Here is a 20885-nt window from a genome sequence, read left to right as displayed (position 1 = left end):
TCCACTAAGTTTTTCTTCTTCTTTTTTATGACTTTCTAGATTTGTATGTGTGTTTCTAGCTGCCGGGAGATATTTATGAAATCCACAGCTATTTTTAAAAGACTTATCATAGTCAATAATTTCAACCTAGTCAACTATTCAATTATGCAACAGTTCAATTCTAGCAGCAAAACTAGTATAATTTATACCTTTTATGCTAGCATTGCTGAGACTTTTACAGATATGCTAATTAGCTGAGAAATGGAAGTACAGAAAACATTTGGAAAGTTAATGAGGTTAATGAATAGGCCCCAACATAATAGTCTCTGAATAATAGTGGTATTGCTAAAAATTAACAAGAATATCATCAATAATCTTATTTAGGTCTTGATACTTTCTAATCATAATGCAGAAGTATAAAGAATACATACAATTATTATTCTAATGTTTTCTTTAAATGTAGTGTATTTTGTATGAAGCAAGAGCAATATGTGGTTTAAGAATAACAGTGGTTTTATAGCCTTTCAATTGTTATGTTTCAGGAAACATGGAATTGATATTGTACTAAGAAAACAACTCTGATGGTACTCTGATTCCCATTTGCATTTACTGCTAAGCAAACTCTGTCCAACGAGCCTGTGTCTTACCACAACCTCTGTGTTTGGCACCACTAAATAATGTATTCACTTGGCCAAAGAAAAAAAGAAAATCTCAGGAAGACATTTACTTTGTAAATGTAATATGAGAAACAGATGCCCTGGACCCCTACCCCAACTACTCTGGCTGCCTTTGGAAATAGACCCGAAACATCTAATTCAAGAGAGTCCTGCTTTTTAAGGAACAAAAAAGATAGCACAAATAATTCTTATGAGAGAGAGAGAGAGAGAGAGAGAGAGAGAGAGAGAGAGAGAGAGAGAGAGAGAAAGAGAGAGAGAGAGGGAGAGAGAGAGAGAATTATAAACAATGGGATAATATAAATCTGAATGAAAGAAAGGATCGGAGTGCAAACAACTGTAGCTTTTTCCCAAGCTTGTTTGGTCTAGGAAAAGCATTCTTCTAAGAACATTATTAGGTGTGCGTATATGTTGTGTTGCGGGACAGGGTGGAGTGGGATGGAGGGAGTGGGGTGGGGGGTGTTTTGTGTATTTGCATGTTCACAAGTTTGAAATACAACAAATATAGGAAAGTTATCATTCTAGTCTATAAGAAAAAATGATATTGGTAGAAATAAAGGTATTTAATTTTGATTCTTTTTAAATGCATTTTGTGGATGAGTAGGACCTCTGGTGTTAAACTAGAGAAATTCCAGCACTTATATATCTTACTGGCAGAAACAGAAGCAAATGTAATTTTCCAAAAACTTATCACTGGAGGATGCAGGCCCTTGTTTTGTGGCCTTTCCTTCAAACTTTCTTCATTCCCTCCCTCTCTCCTTGCCTCCCCACTGTCACAAATCTAAGTCCTGCAAAGGACTATCCACATGGAGGAATGTTTTCTGTTGCTTTAATTGCTTAACTTGTTATATGTCTCTACAATCCTACCGTGTTTCCCAGAAAAATAAGACCTACCCAGAAAATAAGCCCCAGTTAAGATCGTGAGCCAGACGGACACATTTAGTATGTTATGACGATATTCCTTAAGAAGATGGCATGACTGTATTTGAATAAATGTAGATTGTTGTACATGAAAAAAATAAGACATGCCCGAAAATACACCCTAATGCATTGTTTGGAGCAAAAATTCATATAAGACCCGGTCTTATTTTTGGGGAAACATGGTATATGTGGAAAAAAGCAAAATTATGGTATACACATTTTTCAAGTTTATCTATAAGCTCAAAATTCCTTTGCTAGTTTTATAAAGAAAAGAGGAATGACGAAAATGAGAACATCTTAATTGTGCCCCTGTCATAACCCAGTAGTGTTAGATGCCCCAAACAATAATATTAGGATTCAGACAAAAAAATGAAACAAAATTGTTGGGTTATCTTGTGCTTTTGTATCATTATACTAATAAAGGATTATCACACTCCAAATACAGACATTTATTAGCTAGATGATTGTGTGTGTGTGTGTGTGTGATCAGATGATTCCTTAAAATAGAAAGATGATGAACATCTGATTGACTATTCTCTCTCTAGTCAGAATAGAGAATAGTCACAGTTGGTTTCACATTATATTATTTCATGACCATTTTCAAGATATCGACTAGCAGAACCATTGTTCATCTGAGTTTTGATAGTCTCACAGTTCCTCATGCTGTGGTACAATTCTCCATTTCTTTCTCTACTACCATTTCTCAGCTAATTAGCATACCTTGCGCATCCCATCCTCCCCTGAGCCCCCTTTGTGAGCAATGGGAACTCCATACATGGTTGCCATAAATCTCAGTAAACACTTTGTTTCTTCATGATTAGTGGCACTGCACCTAATCCCGTACTAAGGCATAGAGATATACATGGCAAAAGATACAATATTTATCCCCTGTTATTTTGTTTACGGAACCTCTCTATTGGAAGCCTTGAATTTGCAATTTGAGAAAGTCAATTTGATACAGAGGATGCAGCCATTACTTTTCTTAGGATATTTTAGTAACTCTAGAACCTTACACCTAATTTAATACTGGTAACAATTGGTGTGATATTTGGGAGGGTTGGTCTGTGTAATCTTTCATCTCAATTTATGAAAGGTTAATTAATTTTCATGATACCACCTCTTTGAAGTATTTAGATTTGTAAGGATAAACGTTTTAAGTCAATCAGCTTCATGGAGCAAGTAGAAGAAGGCTGTATAATTTGTTATAAAGTGAAAATAACTGTGATGCATTTTGAGTTGGATTTTGTTTCATAGCAGGTGAATAACTTAATTTGGAAGCTTTCACTGTAATCCCAAATTACTCATTACAATTGTTTTTAATAGTCTTGCTCACCACACAATACATGAAATATCTACTCAGCCACCCCAAAGATTCAATGAGCTTCATAATTTTAAACAAGTTTCCTTGAATTGCCAAAAGTCATCATACATTATAAAAGTAAAATACTGTCTCCAATTTTCAGCCATTCAAACTCTATTCTTGACCAAGACTTTTGAGAAATGCAAGTTTTGACATTATTTATTATGTCAGCTTGCTATGGAACTATAAGCAGCTCTTTTTTTCCCCCTTCTGGATCTGTTTACTTGCATGTAGAAAACATTAAAATTGTTTAATCCATGTCCAAAGGATACTCTAAAATGAATTATTCACTCCATGGCATTGAAAACACACACACTCTCTTAGGAGTGGGTACCTGGTAAGCAACTTTAGGGCAGCTGCCGAGTAGAATATCAGGAAATTGGATCCAGATGAGAATTCCAATTACCTAATGAGAGTGATCCAATTTCACTCTTAATTTCTTGGTCTATCTAATTCATTATAACACTCTCTATCATAAATATGGTGCTTTAAAATCACAACTTAAAATGGAAACAAATATTCAAAAGGCCGATTTCTTTCATTGTCTTTTGGTGAGATGGGGATTTCAATTTACAAAGAAATACAAACGATGAAGATTTATGATGGAGCAGTAACAAAGAACCCTCGAAAGGATCCACGACCTCTTTGTGTTGGTACATCTCTTAAAAGAACATATCACAGGAAATTCACAACACAAAATGCAATTTTTATTGGTTTATTAAAGAGTACAATAATTATTATGCCTATCTCTAGCAAAAATCCAGCACTGTCCTCGGGGCAGCTATTATTCATTTATTAGCATTATTAGTACTTTCCAGCCAGGGTGTGACTACGGGTGTGAGAATCAGCCCGCGCCATGCCCCTCTCCCACCAGCCGCTGCAGTCAGAGCAGGGCAAAGAAGATGCTCAGTGTTTGTGCATCTGTGACCCGCCTTTGCTTTGTGTCTGTAATGCAGGTGGGGAGGAGGAAGACGAACAGAAGAGGAGCTGGCTGCCGGCTGTCGCTGAACAGGCCCCCGACCCTCGAGCAAGCTGCTTCTCCACTGCCAGAGAAGCTTACAGACAGACACACCCACTGGGGCGGCCAGAGGGCCTGAGCGCAGGAGCCGGACCGGCGGCCAGGGGCGCCAGCCCCTCATGTTCCGCAGAAGGCGCAAATGTGAGCCGGCGGTAGCAGGGAAAGCCCTCCGCCCCCGCCAGGGGGACCCGGGAAGCCCTCGCCGGCTCCTCCCGCGGACGGCGGGGATCCCCTTCTCCGGCCCCGCCCCCACCCTCCCCCAGCCTGGGTGCCAAGGCGGTTAACCCTACCCAAGCCACGGCGCTCTGGGGCGAGAGCTCCGCGCAGCCTTTCCCGGGTCCGCGGCTCCCGCAGAGCGGCGGGGGAAGATCCCACTCCAATCTCGCAGCGGCGAAACCTGGGCTCAGGCCCCGGGGTTCTACCGTAGCCCTGCTGGACTATTGTAGCCAGTCGCCAAACTTTTTCTCTCCAAAGCGGGTGTGTCCCCGGCAGTTATTTGGCTGGCAGCCTGCAGCCCACAAGACGATTAGGGAGAGGTGGGCGTGGGGTGAGGGGGCTGCCTTTCTGCAGCCCCACCAGGCGTGCCTGCGGGAGGAGGAGTGGCCGGGGTTGCCGCTGTCCCAGTGCCTACCCCATTGCTGGGGCGGCCAAACGCGCTGCAGTACCCAGCACAGGCGGTCTAGACTGTGTGTCCGGCACTAATTGGGGGGTGGGAGGAGGGGGCGCGGCACTGGAGGGAGAGACGCTCCTTTCTTTTCCGCTCCCGGTACAGTCTGACTGCACTGCCTGGGGGCTCCCCACCCTTGGCAGAGGTCCCGGGTGCTCCCAGTCAGTCGGTGGACCCCCGCCCCCACCCTGACCTAGGCTGCTGCACCACAGGGTGTTCACCCTGCAGATCCTCCTGCCCATCTTTCCCTCTCTCACACACATGCTCCCCTAAGCCGCACGCTGCAAACTCGGTCTTGGTCCCCGCAGGTGATGTCATGCCCATTGTTTTGGTGCGCCCAACCAATCGGACTCGCCGCCTGGATTCTACCGGAGCCGGCATGGGCCCTTCCTCGCACCAGCAGCAGGAGTCCCCGCTCCCGACCATAACGCATTGCGCAGGGTGCACCACCGCCTGGTCTCCCTGCAGCTTTAACAGCCCTGACATGGAAACCCCATTGCAGTTCCAGCGCGGCTTCTTCGCGGAGCAGCCACCGCCGCCGCGCTCTTCACACCTGCATTGCCAGCAGCAGCAACAGAGCCAGGACAAGCCGTGCCCGCCCTTCGCGCCCCTCCCGCACGCTCACCACCCCCCGCACCTGGCGCACCAGCAGCCGGGCAGCGGCGGCAGCAGCCCATGCCTCCGGTGCAACAGCTGCGCCTCCTCCGGTGCCCCCTTGGCGGGGGCGGGGGATAACCTGTCCCTGCTGCTCCGCACCTCCTCGCCCGGCGGCGGCGCCTTCCGGACCCGCACCTCCTCGCCACTTTCGGGCTCGTCGTGCTGTGGCTGCTGCTCGTCGCGCCGGGGCAGCCAGCTCAATGTGAGCGAGCTGACGCCGTCCAGCCATGCCAGTGCGCTCCGGCAGCAGTACGCGCAGCAGCCCGCGTCCGCCTCCCAGTACCACCAGTGCCACAGCCTGCAGCCCGCCGCCAGCCCCACGGGCAGCCTCGGAAGTCTGGGCTCTGGGCCCTCGCTCTCGCACCACCATCACCACCCGCACCCGACGCACCACCAGCATCACCAGCCCCAGGCACGCCGCGAGAGCAACCCCTTCACCGAAATAGCCATGAGCAGCTGCAGGTACAACGGGGGCGTCATGCGGCCGCTGAGCAACTTGAGCGCGTCCCGCCGAAACCTGCACGAGATGGACTCCGAGGCGCAGCCCTTACAGCCCCCCGCGCCCGTCGGCGGAGGTGGCTGCGCGTCCTCCCCGTCTGCAGCCGCCGCCGCCGCTTCGTCCTCAGCCCCGGAGATCGTGGTGTCTAAGCCGGAGCACAACAACTCCAATAACCTGGCGCTCTACGGAACCGGTGGCGGAGGCAGCACCGGGGGCGGCGGCGGAGGCAGCGGCAGCGGGCACGGCAGCAGCAGTGGCACCAAGTCCAGCAAAAAGAAGAACCAGAACATCGGCTACAAACTGGGCCACCGGCGCGCCCTGTTCGAGAAGCGCAAGCGGCTCAGCGACTACGCGCTCATCTTCGGCATGTTCGGCATCGTGGTCATGGTCATCGAGACCGAGCTGTCCTGGGGCGCCTACGACAAGGTACGCGCTCGAAGCCTTGCCCACTTTCCCGGGGCCGCAGAGTGGTTGGGATGGGAACCGGGGGAACTCCTTGCCTGCTCGTGGCGAGTTTCCCTCCGACTATCGGGAGTACCTGCTGGGACAGCCAGCGTGGCTCAGACGCGCACCCGCAGTCCGGGAGGGAACTCCGGAGAGGGAGCCTTTCCGCGCGCAAAGTTCTGCAGGCAGTGAGTGCCGATCGCATTTGAGCACATTAAATAAGTGGTTCCAGATGGGGAAAGCATGCTCTGTGCCTCTTCAGGTGCTCATGATTTAGGATTCAGGTGCTCATGAATCGCTTAAACTCAGAAATAACTTCCTCTCCGGTTCCCAGAGCCAGGAGCTGCGCTTGGGTCTGCGATAGCGCGACCCCGCTGCTTGGCCATCCGCCTTCCTCGCTCTCCTCTTACTTCCCTTTGAGGCTAAGTGATCTGACAGACCACAGAGCCCAGACAGCACCCCCAACCCTCACGCTGGGAGTTCAAGTCCACTTGCTGGGGCACTGACTGACCCGCCCCCCGGGAGGGGGGGTGTGGAAGGTGGTTAAAAGTCCTTCTTAAGAGTGCCTTTGTCTGACTGTTGCAGGCGTCGCTGTATTCCTTAGCTCTGAAATGCCTTATCAGTCTCTCCACGATCATTCTGCTCGGTCTGATCATCGTGTACCATGCCAGGGAAATACAGGTAACTAAGATTCTGCTGTTTATGAATGACCCAAAACCGTGCCGCCAGCTTGGAAAAGCTCAAGGCGGCAGACGCCTTTTCCAAGCCCTCCTGTCCTTGCTTGAGGTTACAGAAGACACATGCTGTAATCTTATGTTAGCACCTGACCTGTTCTTTCAAGAAGTAAAAACAAACCAGTGCAGCATGTAAACATGCAGGAGTTCCTGAGATGTATTTATTAAATCCTTCAGATCTTCCTTTCTCTTCTTTCAGATAGATACACTTCTCCAAATGCATTTGTTTCAGGCCAGTTATGCACTAACCTTAATCAGTAGAGTAAATGTGTATTCTTGTTTGATATCACCCCTTCCTAGTGGGTGCCTTAGGATGGAAGATTGTGTCCACATATATCATCTTCCATAATGTAACTTAGAGAAGAAAATAGACTCATATTCCTAGCTACTGTATATAAATAAGACACGAGAAAAGCTCTCACACTTTCTATAATATAGCCCCCATCATTAAAAAAAAAACAAAAAACTTGTATGTTTTGAATACAAAGTCTGTACAGTAGTTTGGTAGATTTTTAGCTGTAATCATTACATCATTTTCTTTAAATGTCATTTATGAACAAAGACCACTGCCCTCGTGAGAGGTCTTGTTAGGAAAATGTTTTAAAGCAACCAGGAGCTCTTTTGTTAGATTTCACTGTTACTGACAGTTTCAGAATCCTCTGTATAAAATTCATGGATCATCTTTTGAGTTGTTTACTTTGCTGTAGCTTAAGTCAAAGAAATATTAATGTTTGTGAGTTAAAATAGAGGTTTCAAAAATTAAGAGCGGTTGGGATTTTCCAGTTTAGAATTTACATTAATATATATTTTCTCATTTATTGGAGTAGTTGTTAGAAATTTGGTGGAACTATTAAACCTACACATTTTACCCGCTTTCTTTTAGGAGTGGCCTTTGAATTTAAAACATTGTATAGAAACTTGCCATTTGAGGAATTTAGCGTTAATTATAAGTTAAGTTAATTTTAAGTTACTAATTAGCAAACACATACTAAATATGGAAGACACCAATTTTAACTATTGCCCAAACAAAATTAAAATGCACATGAGCCCAAATGAGTAGGGAGAAATTACTTCACCTTGCTTTCAAATTTGCAAAAACTTTGAAAATTGTGATTTTGAAGGAATGAGTTTAGAGAATGAGAATTAGAAAGAGTGAGAAATATGTCGAGGTAAGTAAAAAAACTGCACTGGCAACACCAGACAAACACAATTTGAACTCTATAAAATGTAATAATTTGCACAAACCCATCTTTAATTCCGTATTAATGATTGTGGACTTTTGAGATTCTTTCAAGCATTTTAAAGGGATACTAAAATGTAACTTAAGCATTATGAGTGTATCTTCTCACTTGGACTTGAAGAATAGATACTTAGAGCTAGGAGGAACAAAATAGGTCTAAGGGTCCTTTGACTCAATTTACAGATGAGGAACTTGAAGTCAGAAGAAGAGAGGTCAGCATCCTACAGGATCACACAGCTAGACAGCTACACCATGCCGAGCATGACGAGGCCCTGTCCTAGCTTCCAGTCTAGGATGCTTCCTCTCCACTCTGCTGCTGCTTGCTAGCAGCCTTTAAATGTGGACATTTCTTTGTGGTTTCCCTGTAAATCCAAAAGTTTGGTATATGAATAGTGTTAAACTTAAAAGATGATTCTAAAATCTTCTTAGCTATTTTTAAAAATCAAGTAACTGACTTTTTGTTTTGTTTTGCTTGGAGACCAGGGTGATTTTACTTAATCCACCCTGGAAAGAGAACTTGCTGTTGGTTTGTTTTCTTTAAACATCAGTGTTTGTATTACTACTTATTCTTTCTGAGTATCACACAGCTGGCTATAAAGGCATTCATGGGGGCGGACATTTGATAGTATTAGCATCAAGAACAAAACGTCTTCCTAAAAACACTGGCTTTTTAAAAATTATTGGGATAGTTTTTGAAATAACTTATAGGAGTCTGAGAGGAGCTGCCAAAATGTTAATTACATGTTGCAAAAATATTTGATACCACACTAGATCTCTTGAAACTTATAGAAACTGATAAAAATATAAGAAATCATATTTTTATAGGTTACGTCACACTTGAAAGAATTCCACTCATTAGCTAATTTTGAGAACACTTTGTGTTACACAAAGGCATTGATATATTGATTAGTGTATGTATAGCCTAGGTGAGAAAAATGAGAACATGGATTGTTCCTTTAAGACAAATAAGCACAGCTAACTTTTCCTCTGCTAAGGGGTAATATGAACACCTCAAAATGTTAGATTTTTAAAACTGGGTTTATTACATATGATGAGTGGTTTCTGTTCAACCACACTTAATATAATTTCAAAATAGATGCTTGGGTAATATCATTTAGTTGTTTTGGATATGGCCTTTACTCTTAGCATTTTGTCTGGAGGATTTCTTCCTTAAGCTGATGCTCTAAATTCGTATCTGAGATGCTTTTTAAAAAGTATATATAAAATGGAAAAGGACCAAATAAATGTGGAGACGCTGAGCTAGAAGTCAGGAACTAGAAGAAAAGTAGAAATGTTCTAATTTATCCCAAGAATAGAGACAATGGTGCTGCCAAAATATTTCACTCTGACGCTCAGTGAAACCAAGTGTGCAGGCTTGTGTATCTGTGTGTGGAACATGATGAATTGTGCCCTTTTTAACTTATTGATGTCACTTCTATAGGTGTAATTTTTTTCTTAAGTTTTAAGTAAATAGGCCATCTCAGTTTACTATTAAGAATTCCAAATATATTGATTAGTTTTGAGTTAAGAACTAAATGCAGGGGTTACGCTGCCATTCAGAGCATGTCCTTGGATGTAGCATGTAGTCTAAAATGACAGTTTCTCTTTATTTTTATCATATCAGTATGACAATTAGATAGCAAGAACTGACTAGTGTGGGTTTCTGGTACATGTTATGATTTCTCACTTCATTCAGGAGAAGTTAGTGCTATCACCAGTGTTCTGGCTCCCTTGTGTACCTGAATTGATTAACACTGCATGGGGAGGCCCTGACATTTCCATGGAGAACCTTGGAAAGCAAGTCACTGTGACCTTTTGCAAAATGTTTATACACACTCTGGCAAAATAAGATGGTTCAGGTGAGTCATGGACGGAAGTGCTTGAATTAAAATAGTGTGATGGCTTTGTAAGAACAGAGCTCAGTACATTTCAGCTTTGATGTCATTTTTCAGTACCACAGACAGCTCAATGCATCAGACTATAGCTTGTTCATTGCACTAATTACTTTTACACCCCTCCAACCAAAAATGAAATCACTATTTCTTTTTTTGTCAGAATGCTTATATAAAATCAGATTAAGTGAAAGCAATTTTTCAACTAAGTAGATATTAGACTTTTTCAAATAGACATTTGGACTTACTTCGTACATTCATCAGTAAAGCCAGAAAAAAAAAAAAGAATGACTTATAAATAAATTTAGAAAAAACAAACTTAGTAAATGCCTATGTATCACAACCTTCTGACAAAGGAAAAGTACTGTAAAAGGGATTGCTTTTATACAATTTGGAAAGGTCCTTTGATAACTAAGTAAGTAGTCTCCCACCTCAAGTGTCAAGTCAAATAAGAGGAAAAAAAAAAACAGGTATGATTTCCGGTGACTTTTCTTTTGCCTTACCACTCCTCTGTGAGGTTGGAAGTATTTCTTTGACAGAATAAATACAAAACAAAGTTCACATACTCTTTAAGATATTCAACATGAAAAAATTTTGTCGCTTTCCCTTCATCTTTTCAACTTGAGTGTACTCTATTTTCTCTTTGGAAGCAGTTTTAGTTAAAAGAGTTGTTTAGTATTCAGAGCTAGGCTAACACAAGATTCCAGATTGTGAAGGACAGCCCACTTGATCTTTCTAGTTCTCATGAGATTTGGAAGAATGCCGGGTACTGTACTTTAAAGTTGAAAACATTTTTGTTTGATTTTGTTTTTGTAATAATATAATTATATAATAAATGGCATTAGAAGAAACACTGATTTTTTTTTTCTTCTGGGGTATCTTCTTGCAGTGGAAAAACTACTCAATTTTTTTTCAAGGTAGCTTTTCAGAGATGGACCATGTAGATCTAAAACTGGAAGAACAGACATTAAAATTTCTCTTTGCTCGGGCATCGTAAGCCACACAAACCAGGAAGGAGTAAGTAAGGGCAGGGGCCTTAGCAACCTCTGAAGGCACCTGGCGTGTTTGGGAAGGTGTGGCCAAGCACGCCCTTAGTAGGTGCTGTGGTTTGCATTGTGGGAAAGGACACTTATTTTCCCACTCCTACAGAGGGCAAGTAGATGCTTTCACGCCATGCAGAAAACACTGCACGTAATTATTATTTTTAGTAATAAAATAATAATAAATACACATAGTAAAAATACATGGTACAGAAGAGTTTAAAATAAACGTGGTCCTCACATTCTATATACTGTCAGCCCTGTTTCTCAGAGATAACTACTTTTAAGTTTCTCATATATTCTTCCAGAATTTTCAAAAACGAATACTTAGGTGTGCTTAGATACATACACACCTTGCTTTTATTTCTTACTATATCTTGAAGGTTTTTCCTCATAAGCACATTCTATCTCATTCTTTTTTAGCAGCTTCATATTATCCCATTTTATGGATGTACTGTGGTTTACTGATCGGCACTTTGAGTTGTCTAGGTATTTGCTATTATGAGTAATACTAAAAATGGACACTCGTATACTTATTTTAATCTATTAACTAGAATATATACATATGGTAAATATTCAGTAGTCAGATTGCTGAATCAAGGGGAGTTTGCATTTTAAATGGAAAGGTATTGGCCACCAATCCTTCAGAAATGTTCTCAGAGTTGACATTCGCTGCTTCCCACACATTAGTTCTCCACAGCATTGTTAACACTGGATATTGTAAAAAGGAATTTTAAATGTCTTTGGCTTTTTAAAGTCTAAAAACTTGACTACCATCCTGGAAATTATTTACGGACAACGTTTATAGCCTCATATGCTTATTTGCAACATTTTGTAATATCTAGTGGTCCATTGTCTAACCTGATAAATTGAATAATTATTGTATAGATTCCATCAGAAGCAAATATTTGCCAAATTTTTATTTTTTTACTTTAAAAAATTTGGAGGAGGTTGGTGATGGTGAAGGAAGCTAAAAAGGTAGAGGGAATCATCTTAGATTGGTTTCAGTTAGGTCTCTGCTATGTCTATGAAGTAGATGAGAATTACTAGTTGACTGCCACCCTCCAAAAGATAGTGAGGTGGAAAACTTGCCTGAATTGCTTTGTTGTGTGGTGGTCTGCTCCACCACTGATACCTATATTGCCAGCAACTTCTATATCACTTGTAATGAGACTCTCAGGCCCTTTGACTTGGTGTATACACTGTCGTAAGGAAATCACTCAGGACTCATTTTCTCAGCTTGCCTGTGTAAAGATCTCTGCATTATTAATGGACGTGGCTCTAAATAAAGCAATCCCAGTGTGTTTACAGAGCAGCATCACAAATGAATGAAGAGTGGAACTTTAGGTTTACCACAGGTGGGTTTGCTTGATCTGCCAACTTATTTCTGGGCCACATTTTGTAGAACTTGGAAGGAAGGGCACTGTGGGCTGTCATTGTCCCAAACCACATCTGGCAGGGTGCACAGAGAGAACCTGCACTGATTTAACTTTTGGGTAGTTATTTTTGCTCAGGGTATAAAGTGGTTTTGTGGGACCATTTTAGGGAGAATTTCTGCACATGAGGAAATAATACAATGTTTGCTACTTTAGGATTATATTTTTCAACCTAAAACTCCCTAAGAATTCTGTTTATAAAACTAGGAACTGCATGGAAAAGACCTGAATTTTTATCTGGCCCAGTGTCCCACCGAACGTGGGAACTATCTTTATGTCAACTTTGATAAAAGTGGTCAGGTCACCCATTTGCTGCTTAAACCCTGCTCCGTTTACTTCACTTGTACAAGGCTGGCTGTTCCATTGCCAGACATCTCTTATTTTTAGGAAGATTTTCTACATGTCGGGGTGAAGTTTAGTTTTACTCCTTACATAGTCAACATTTTAAAAGTTTGTGGGCTCTGCAAATACAATGGGCATAAGGCAATAAGATCTCTTCCATCTTGGAACATCCCAAGCAGGTGGGGTTGAGGAGAGGGACAATAAGTAAAGAAACAAAATCCTTAGAAGTTTTGATAAATGCCATGAAAGAGATATAAAGGGCTGAATGGAAATAAATGGGGATGGAAGGTTGTACACATCAGACAGGATGATCAGAGGAGCACTCTCTAAGGAAGTGACTTTTAAACTGAGACTTAAAGGAGAAGTAGCCTGCTTCGGCACAATCTCTGGGAAACAACCTGTGTGTGAAAAAGCCTGATAACTGAAAGGAAGTGACTGCACCTAGACACCTGAGAGCAAAGCAGCATGGCCCAAGCCGGGAGAATGGTCATGGATGGGATGGGATGGGATGGGATGCAGTGTTCTGAGAGGGAAGGGTTTTAGGACGTGTAAGGATTTTTGGATTTGTTTCCAAAGTGCAGTGGGGAAGTCATTAAAGACTTTAAAGCATGAGAGAGTCATGATCCAGGTCACTGTTTAAGCAGACCTTTTGTTGCTGAAGGAGATTGGTCTGGAGACTATTAGAAAGCTCTTGACAAGTCATGTCACAGTGAAAGATGATGGGTTATGACTAGGGTTATGTAACAGCAGTGGAGATGAGGAGAAGTGGTCTGATTTGAGACCCATGTAGGAGGTAGAGTGGATGTCCTAGTGGATTGGATATAGCAGGTGAGGGCAAGGAACTGTGCAAAGGTGGTGCCCAGGGTTCTGGTTGAAATAACTGAGTGTACGGTGCTGAGAGGGGATGACTCGAATTGAAGGGTAGAACGTGGAATCAGAAATTTGTTTCGGCATAATACCTTTGAAATATTTCTGATTATACAAGAGAATCTAGAGTTCAGAGGACAGGGCTGAAGTGAAAATTTAAATTTGGGCGTAATTAGCGTAGACCCTATTTAAACCCACAGGAATTGATAGATTTACTAAGAGAGACTAGAAAGATGAAAAGGTCGACAGTCCATCAACCTCTGCTGTCTAGAGGTTGAGTAAAGGAAGAACTAGAAAAAAGACAAGAAGGAATTGTGCTTGAGGTGGAGATGGGCGTATTGTAAGGAGGGTACAGTGCTGTGTACAGAATACTGCGGAGTCTCTTAACATGGGGTAGAGTACTGCCTTTTGGATTTGGCAAGTTGAAGGTCATTGCTGACCTTGATGAGCAACTTCACTCGAGTGGTAGAGACAGAAGACAGAATGTAATTTCCAGTATAATTGATTTCCCCTTTCACAGAATGAAAGAGCAAACATTTAAACATCAGTAGGTTCCTTTAAATGCCCTCTCAATTACATAGTCGCCATTTGTTTGAATCTTTCTGATGAGACTTTGGAGATTCCTGGTTACATTCTTCTGGACTTACTGTGTTTTTTTGAATTGTCTCTTTAAATAAGAAAGTTAGAAATGTACCTAGTACTTTCAGTTGAAATATGCCAGTGGGGTTGTTACCGTCCTTCATCAAAAATGCTACATGATACTGACTGTTATTAGTCATTGCTTCACAGGAACTGTTGCCAAATAACATTTGAAAATTATAATTGAACTGAATGCATGACTTTACATTTATTAACCATGTTAAATAATATCTTGGTTTCAGACCAGTGTTTTATCCTGTCAGAATTGTTTGAACCCTAATTCCAATGTTTATTTGACAAACACATTTTAGTTTTGGAAAAAGCTATGTATGGACTGGCTATGGGATTAGCAAGACCCAAAGTTTCATATTCATGCTCAATTCTGTTCCAGGAACATGGTCAATATTAGTGGCGTTTACCTAGTGTGCACACCTGCCATTGACACATTTAATCTTCCTAGTTTTGTGCTAGGCACAAGTTTGAAAAGTGGCCCTTGGGAACCCACATTGAAAGCATGATTAAGCCATAGTCAGAACTCAGCAGTAGGACTTTTTTGGTTGTTGCTGTCTGCTCATTCACGATGCTTGATACGGCCTTTCAAGTAATAGCAATTCTGTGATCCCTCACTATCAGGCAGCCCACATTTCTCATAAGAATATCATGCAGATTGTCAAATCCTTTGCTGAAATCCTTATATTCTGTGTGAATGACAATCTCATAAACTATTAATGACATCCGAGAAAGAAACAAGTCTGATGTGCTTATCATTTCAAGCATCATAACATGGGCTTCATGACCAAAAGCCTTTTCTCTTAAAATTTTTGTTTTTCTCTCCATATTATAAATGTAATAACTATTCATGTTAGAAAATTTATAAAACATAGAAAAAGAATATGTTAGTTTAATCTCACCACCCAAAGATAATTATTATTTATGTTATGATGTATTCACATAAAATAGATGGTCATGGTATTTGCTGTCTGTATGAAGAAGTTTGGTATTCTCACGTAACTTTCTATTAATTTCCCTATACCATTAAACGTTCTTAATAGCTCCCTTGTTTTTCCATGATATAGATGTAATCAGTTCAATCCTTTCCCTTATTTTTGGACACTTTAGAAAAATTAGAAAGCACCATTTAAAGTCACTTTCATAATGAATACTCTTGCAGGTGAACTTTTGTGAACATCCGTGATGACCGTCTAAGGATAAATTGCCAAATAAGAATTTACTAGGTTAAAGTAAAGTTAGTTAAGACAAATTGATAGTTTGTCAAATTATCCTCACAAAAATTGATATTACTCCTGTCATTTTAAAAGTGCTTGCAAACCACTTAGTTAAATAACTGATGTGGTTATTTTCTGAAGTATCTAGGTCTGGTACCAGTTAATATTTCGAGTACTTTGTAAATCTGGGAATTTGCTGCTCCGAAATCTTTACCTTCCTGTCCCTCCATGATCTTGGTTTCTAAAGATTGGCTAAGAAGGTTTGTAAAACAGTACCTCTGTTTAATAGTTAAAGTTTATATTAAAACAGTGTGAAAGCAGTTTTGGAAAATAACTTTGTCCCCAAATGGCCCCAATCCATTTTATTATGGGAAGCTGTGAAAACCGTAATTTCTGACATTTTTCTCTACGAACTTTCCTGCTGAGAAGAGCAATCAAACTCTTCTTTGGGTTGTTTACTGTTTTTTGCAGCATAGCCTCATGGCTTTGTGCACTGTCTCTGGAGCCAGTCTGTCTGGGCTCGTTCCCAGCTCTGTCACTAATTAGCTGTGTGACCTTGGGCAAGTTAATCTCTGTGTAGTAGTTCAGTTTCCTTGTCTGTAAAATGCAGAATATAGAGTTGGGTTGTTATGAAAATTAAGTTGTGTGTGTGTGTGCGTGTGTGTATGTGTACACATATGTAATGTATATAGACACTATATTATAGTATACAATGTATAGTATATTATATATATAAATATATAATGTATATATAGTATATAGTTTGTAGTATACTATATATATATATATAAATATAAATTATACTTAGAATGGCTTCCCGGCATGTGGTGAGGGCTATTAAGGTGTGTCAGCTGCTGGCTATTGTTAGCTATTTTGGGGTTTGTTGGCGTGGAAGGGGAGGAATTGGAGCCCAGCCTTTCTGGGCTTTGGGAAATAATTATGATTTTTTTTTTTTACATGTTTTATGAGAGGGAACAGAAAAAAAAGGTGGACATTCGAATAATGTTCATTAGTTTATTAACACTTAATCAAGACTCTATGTATGTGTATGTAATCATTTTTCAAAAAATTAAACACTTTGATGTATATTAAGAACAGCCTTTTTTTCTTTTCTTTTTTGTTTTTAACTAACTTAGTTCAAATTCTCCCTTGGGCAAATTGGCTGTCTGAGGACGTAAGTGCTTATTTTGGCTTTTAGGTTTCAGGTCGGTAAACTAGTATTAACGTATAATACTATAATATTATGGCTAACAGTTTTTACCAAAGTAACCATTTGCCTTATAAGCTTACCATGGGTGTGGCTTCCTGCTGGCAGTGAGGCTCCTTATGAGCTCCATTAATTCCTTCAGGCATGCATGCACGTCACCTGACAGCATCTCCTCATCACTAATTAGGACCCTGGTGATTTAAAAGAGTTAAGTGAGGCACTGTGAACTGTCAGCAAAGGGAGTCATTTGGATCATGGAAAATGTTGGTATTAAAACTCTGCTGAAAGTATAAGATGTAGTAAACAGCCAAGACATACACGGTGTGATCAAACAATATGGTGAATGTTTAAATTAAAAAAAATATTACAGTAAAAGACACATTGCCGTTAATTCCCCTCAAAATACTCCCCCTCACTTCCAACACACTTATCCCACCATTCTTGCCACTTTCTGAAGCAGTTCTGGAAGTCCTCTTTCAGAAGAGAGTGTCTTTATTTTATCTTCTATCATGACAATGCTCTGTGTCACACATCACTTCTGGTACGGAAATTTCTGTCAAATAAAACATTACTATGGTGTGTCCTCATGTACCTTATTCACCAGATCTGACACCATGCAACTTCTGGCTCTTCCCCCGTCAAAATGACCATGTAAGGTAAGCGTTTTGAACCGATTCAGGACATCAAGGCAGCCACGACAGCGCGACTAAAGACATTCACGAAAGAGGACTTCCAGAACTGCTTCAGAAAGTGGCAAGAACGATGGGATAAGTGGGTTTGAAGCAAGGCGTAGTATTTTGAGGGGGATTGATGACAATGTGTCTTTTACTGGAATTTCTTTTTCAATTTAAACATTTACCATATTGTTTGATAACACCTTGTATGTGTAAAGGACTGTAATTTGACAGCTATCGGTAGTCATTGTAGGTCTACAGGATATTTAAGTAAAAATTTTTCTTTCCTTTCTCTGGACTGCATTTATGTCTGGTGAGAGTTTTGTTTAGTACGCCACCACCCCCATCAATAGTGCTTGAAGTACAGGTTCTGAAAGAACTGAGAAGAATGATAAGGAACATCTCAAAATATTATTGGTACAGTGATTAGATTTACGTTTTTTAACTTTATTAAATTTAGTGGGGTGACATTGGTTAGTAAAATCATATAGGTTTAAGTGTACATTTCTATAATAATCTATTTGTTACATTGTGTGTTCACCACCCAGAGTCAGCTCTCCTTCCATCACCATATATTTTTCCTCCTCTACCCTCTTCTACCTCCCCCTCCTCCCCTAGCCTCTGGTAACCACTAAACTGTTGTCAGTGTCTATGAGTTTTTGTTTGTCTTGTTCCTTTGCTGCTTTCAGTTTTACATCCCACATATGAGTGAAGTCATATAGTTCTCAACTTTTTCTGTCTGACTTGTTTCACTTAGCATGATAATCTCAAGATCCATTCATGTTGTTGCAAATGGCAATATTTTATCTTTTCTTATGGCCAAGTAGCATTCCATTATATATATATATAATATATATCACATATTCCATTATATATATATATAGATATATATATGTATATATATATATATCTATATTTATCACATTTCTTTATCCAATCATCTATCAAAGTACATTTTTGCTTTCCCTGTCTTGGCCACCATATGTAATGCTGCAGTGAACATAGGGGTACATATATCTTTACAGATAAATGTTTGCAGATTTTTGGTGCAATACCAAGAAGAGGGATTGCTGGGTCATATGGTCTTACTTTTTTGAGGAAACTCCATACTGTTTTCCATAGTGGCTGTACTAATTTACATTCCCACCAGCAATGTACATGGGTTCCTTTTTCTCCACAACCTCTCCAACTCTTGTTATTATTTGTCTTGTTGGTAATAGCCATTCTAACAGGTGTGAGGTGGTATCACATTGTGGTTTTGATTTGAATTTCCCTAATAGCTAGTGAAATTGAACATTTCTTCATATGTCTGTTGGCCATTTGTATGTCTTCTTGGGAGAAGTGTCTGTTCAGGTCCTCTGCCCTTTTTTAAAATGGATTGTTTGTTTTTTTTGTTGTTTAGTTGTATGAGTTCTTTGTATATTTTGGATATTAACCCCTTATCGGAGATGTTGTTTGCAAATATCTTCTCCCATTTGATTGGTTGTTTCTTTGTTTTATTGATGGTTTCTTTTACTGTGCACAACCTTTTTAGTTTGATATATTTTCATTCATTTATTTTTGCTTTTACTTCCCTTGCCTTTGAGGATTTACTTTTTTACAGAGAGTTTGCATCTTTTCTTGTTTCATTTCAAATAATCATTAGTTGAGTCTTTATTATGCCAGTCTCTCTTTTCAAACAATGTGTTATTGTTGGGTGAGTTTTGGACTTTGCTTTTTGAATTTCTAAAGCACTTTGGGACTCCAACATTACAAATTTTGAACTGAATCATGTAAACAAGTTTTAACAGCCAATATTCTACATCAATAATTTGTCCTTTGCTCTCTTAAACATTCTTAGCATTTTTACCATTATAAAGGTTTTCCAGCAGGTGTTACGATGGGGTTGTTTCCAAGTAATCTTACTATTGAAATTTGGATATGTAGCCTTTATCATTTGGTCACTGAGGTGGTCTGCTTTCTGTCAAGAAGTTTTGGTCTTCCAAGGAAATTCTGTGCAATATTTGTATTTTAGTTTTGACAGAAACATACTAATTTTGGAGGAGGAAGCATTAAGCACTATATTATGCTTATCTTGAATTTGACATTGGATAGTGCTTTTCTGAGAATAGTGTCTACTGTCATGAGGGTTAAAAAATATATAAGTACTAATCCTTAAGTTGCTTAATATTTTGCTGAGTGACTAAAGGAAATTATATCCGAGTATTGGATTTGTTTTTAAGGTCATGGATTATTTAAAATATTGAAAATAATAATTAGGCTGAATATTTATTGAAATTGCATGCATATAATATGATATAAAAATGATGACAGTGGGATTTACGATAATCTCCTCATGCTTTTTCAAAAGTATATATAGTATTTCTAGATATACCCAAACAAAGCTATTGACAGATAGCAATTTAGTTTATGTTGATTTAGTTGTGAAATTTTAAGACTAGTAGTCTTGATATTTAGAAACTTGCTATTGGTCAATTTTTATATTGGTAAACCCTCCCATACTTAAAAAATGTTCTTATATCAAAGAGTATGAATTGCTCTCTGTCCTTGGAAGTGAGAATAGCTTAAGATATATTTATTTAGTTAAACATGCTATTAGTTTAAAGTTTTAGTTTACTGAGTAAGCCTGTGGGGAATGTTGCAAATTTTAATGCTGTCGTTGAAAAATATTTTCACAAATGGAACATTTGTGACAACATGGATGGATCTTGAGAATATAATGCTAAGTGAAATAAGTCAGACAGTAAAAGCAGAGAACCCTATGATTTCACTGATATGTGGTATATAAACCAAAAACAATAAAAGAACAAGACAAACAAATGAGAAACAAAAACTCATAGACACAGACAATAGTTTAGTGGTTACCAGAGGGTAAAGGTGGTGGGGGATGGGAAATGAGGGTAAGGGGGCTCAAATATATGGTGATGGAAGAAGAACTGACTCTGGGTGGTGAACACACAGTGGGATTTATAGATGATGTAATACAGAATTGTACACCTAAAATTATGTAGTTTCATTAACAATTGTCACCCCTATAAATTAAAAAATAAAAATAAAAAAAATATTTTCAATAGGATTGTACTTCTTCCATTGGTATTTTAGTCAAGAACCTCACTATTTATTCCTATTTGTCAATGTCAAAGGGAATACTTAATGAGAATGAATTTGCTCAGACTTTCAAACATTAGACAATTGTGATACAAAGAGAAATAGCCAAGATGCTTGTGTGTGTGTTTTTTTGGGGGGAGGGGAAATGAGCAACACTGTATTTAGGAATGAAAACTATTTTTTTTTATTTGGAATTCATTGGCTTGTATAGATTTTTTTGTGTCATTTTTAAAACCCCCAGTCAGTGATCTTTTCTTTTTT

At 39.9% G+C, this 20885-nt stretch overlaps 1 protein-coding gene across 2 annotated transcripts in view; it reads left to right on the top strand.

Moving 5' to 3' along the window:
* Positions 1-20885, top strand: part of KCNN2 (potassium calcium-activated channel subfamily N member 2) — a 386949-nt gene that overhangs the window by 234179 nt on the left and 131885 nt on the right. The window contains exons 3-5 of one of the 2 annotated variants that reach the window (XM_081054007.1): positions 3891-4093; positions 4928-6201; positions 6805-6900. In XM_081054007.1, coding sequence (XP_080910133.1) covers positions 4072-4093; positions 4928-6201; positions 6805-6900 — 1392 coding nt within the window. In that variant the 5' untranslated portion in view covers positions 3891-4071. Of the gene's footprint in view, positions 1-3890; positions 4094-4927; positions 6202-6804; positions 6901-20885 lie in introns of those variants that run through there. The other variant, XM_081054008.1, reaches the window with a different exon arrangement.

This window comes from Rhinolophus hipposideros (genome assembly GCF_964194185.1).
Source record: "Rhinolophus hipposideros genome assembly, chromosome: 7".
Classification (NCBI taxonomy): domain Eukaryota; kingdom Metazoa; phylum Chordata; class Mammalia; order Chiroptera; family Rhinolophidae; genus Rhinolophus; species Rhinolophus hipposideros.
Note: the sequence above shows the minus strand (reverse complement) of the source record. Positions and strands in the feature narration are given on the sequence as shown.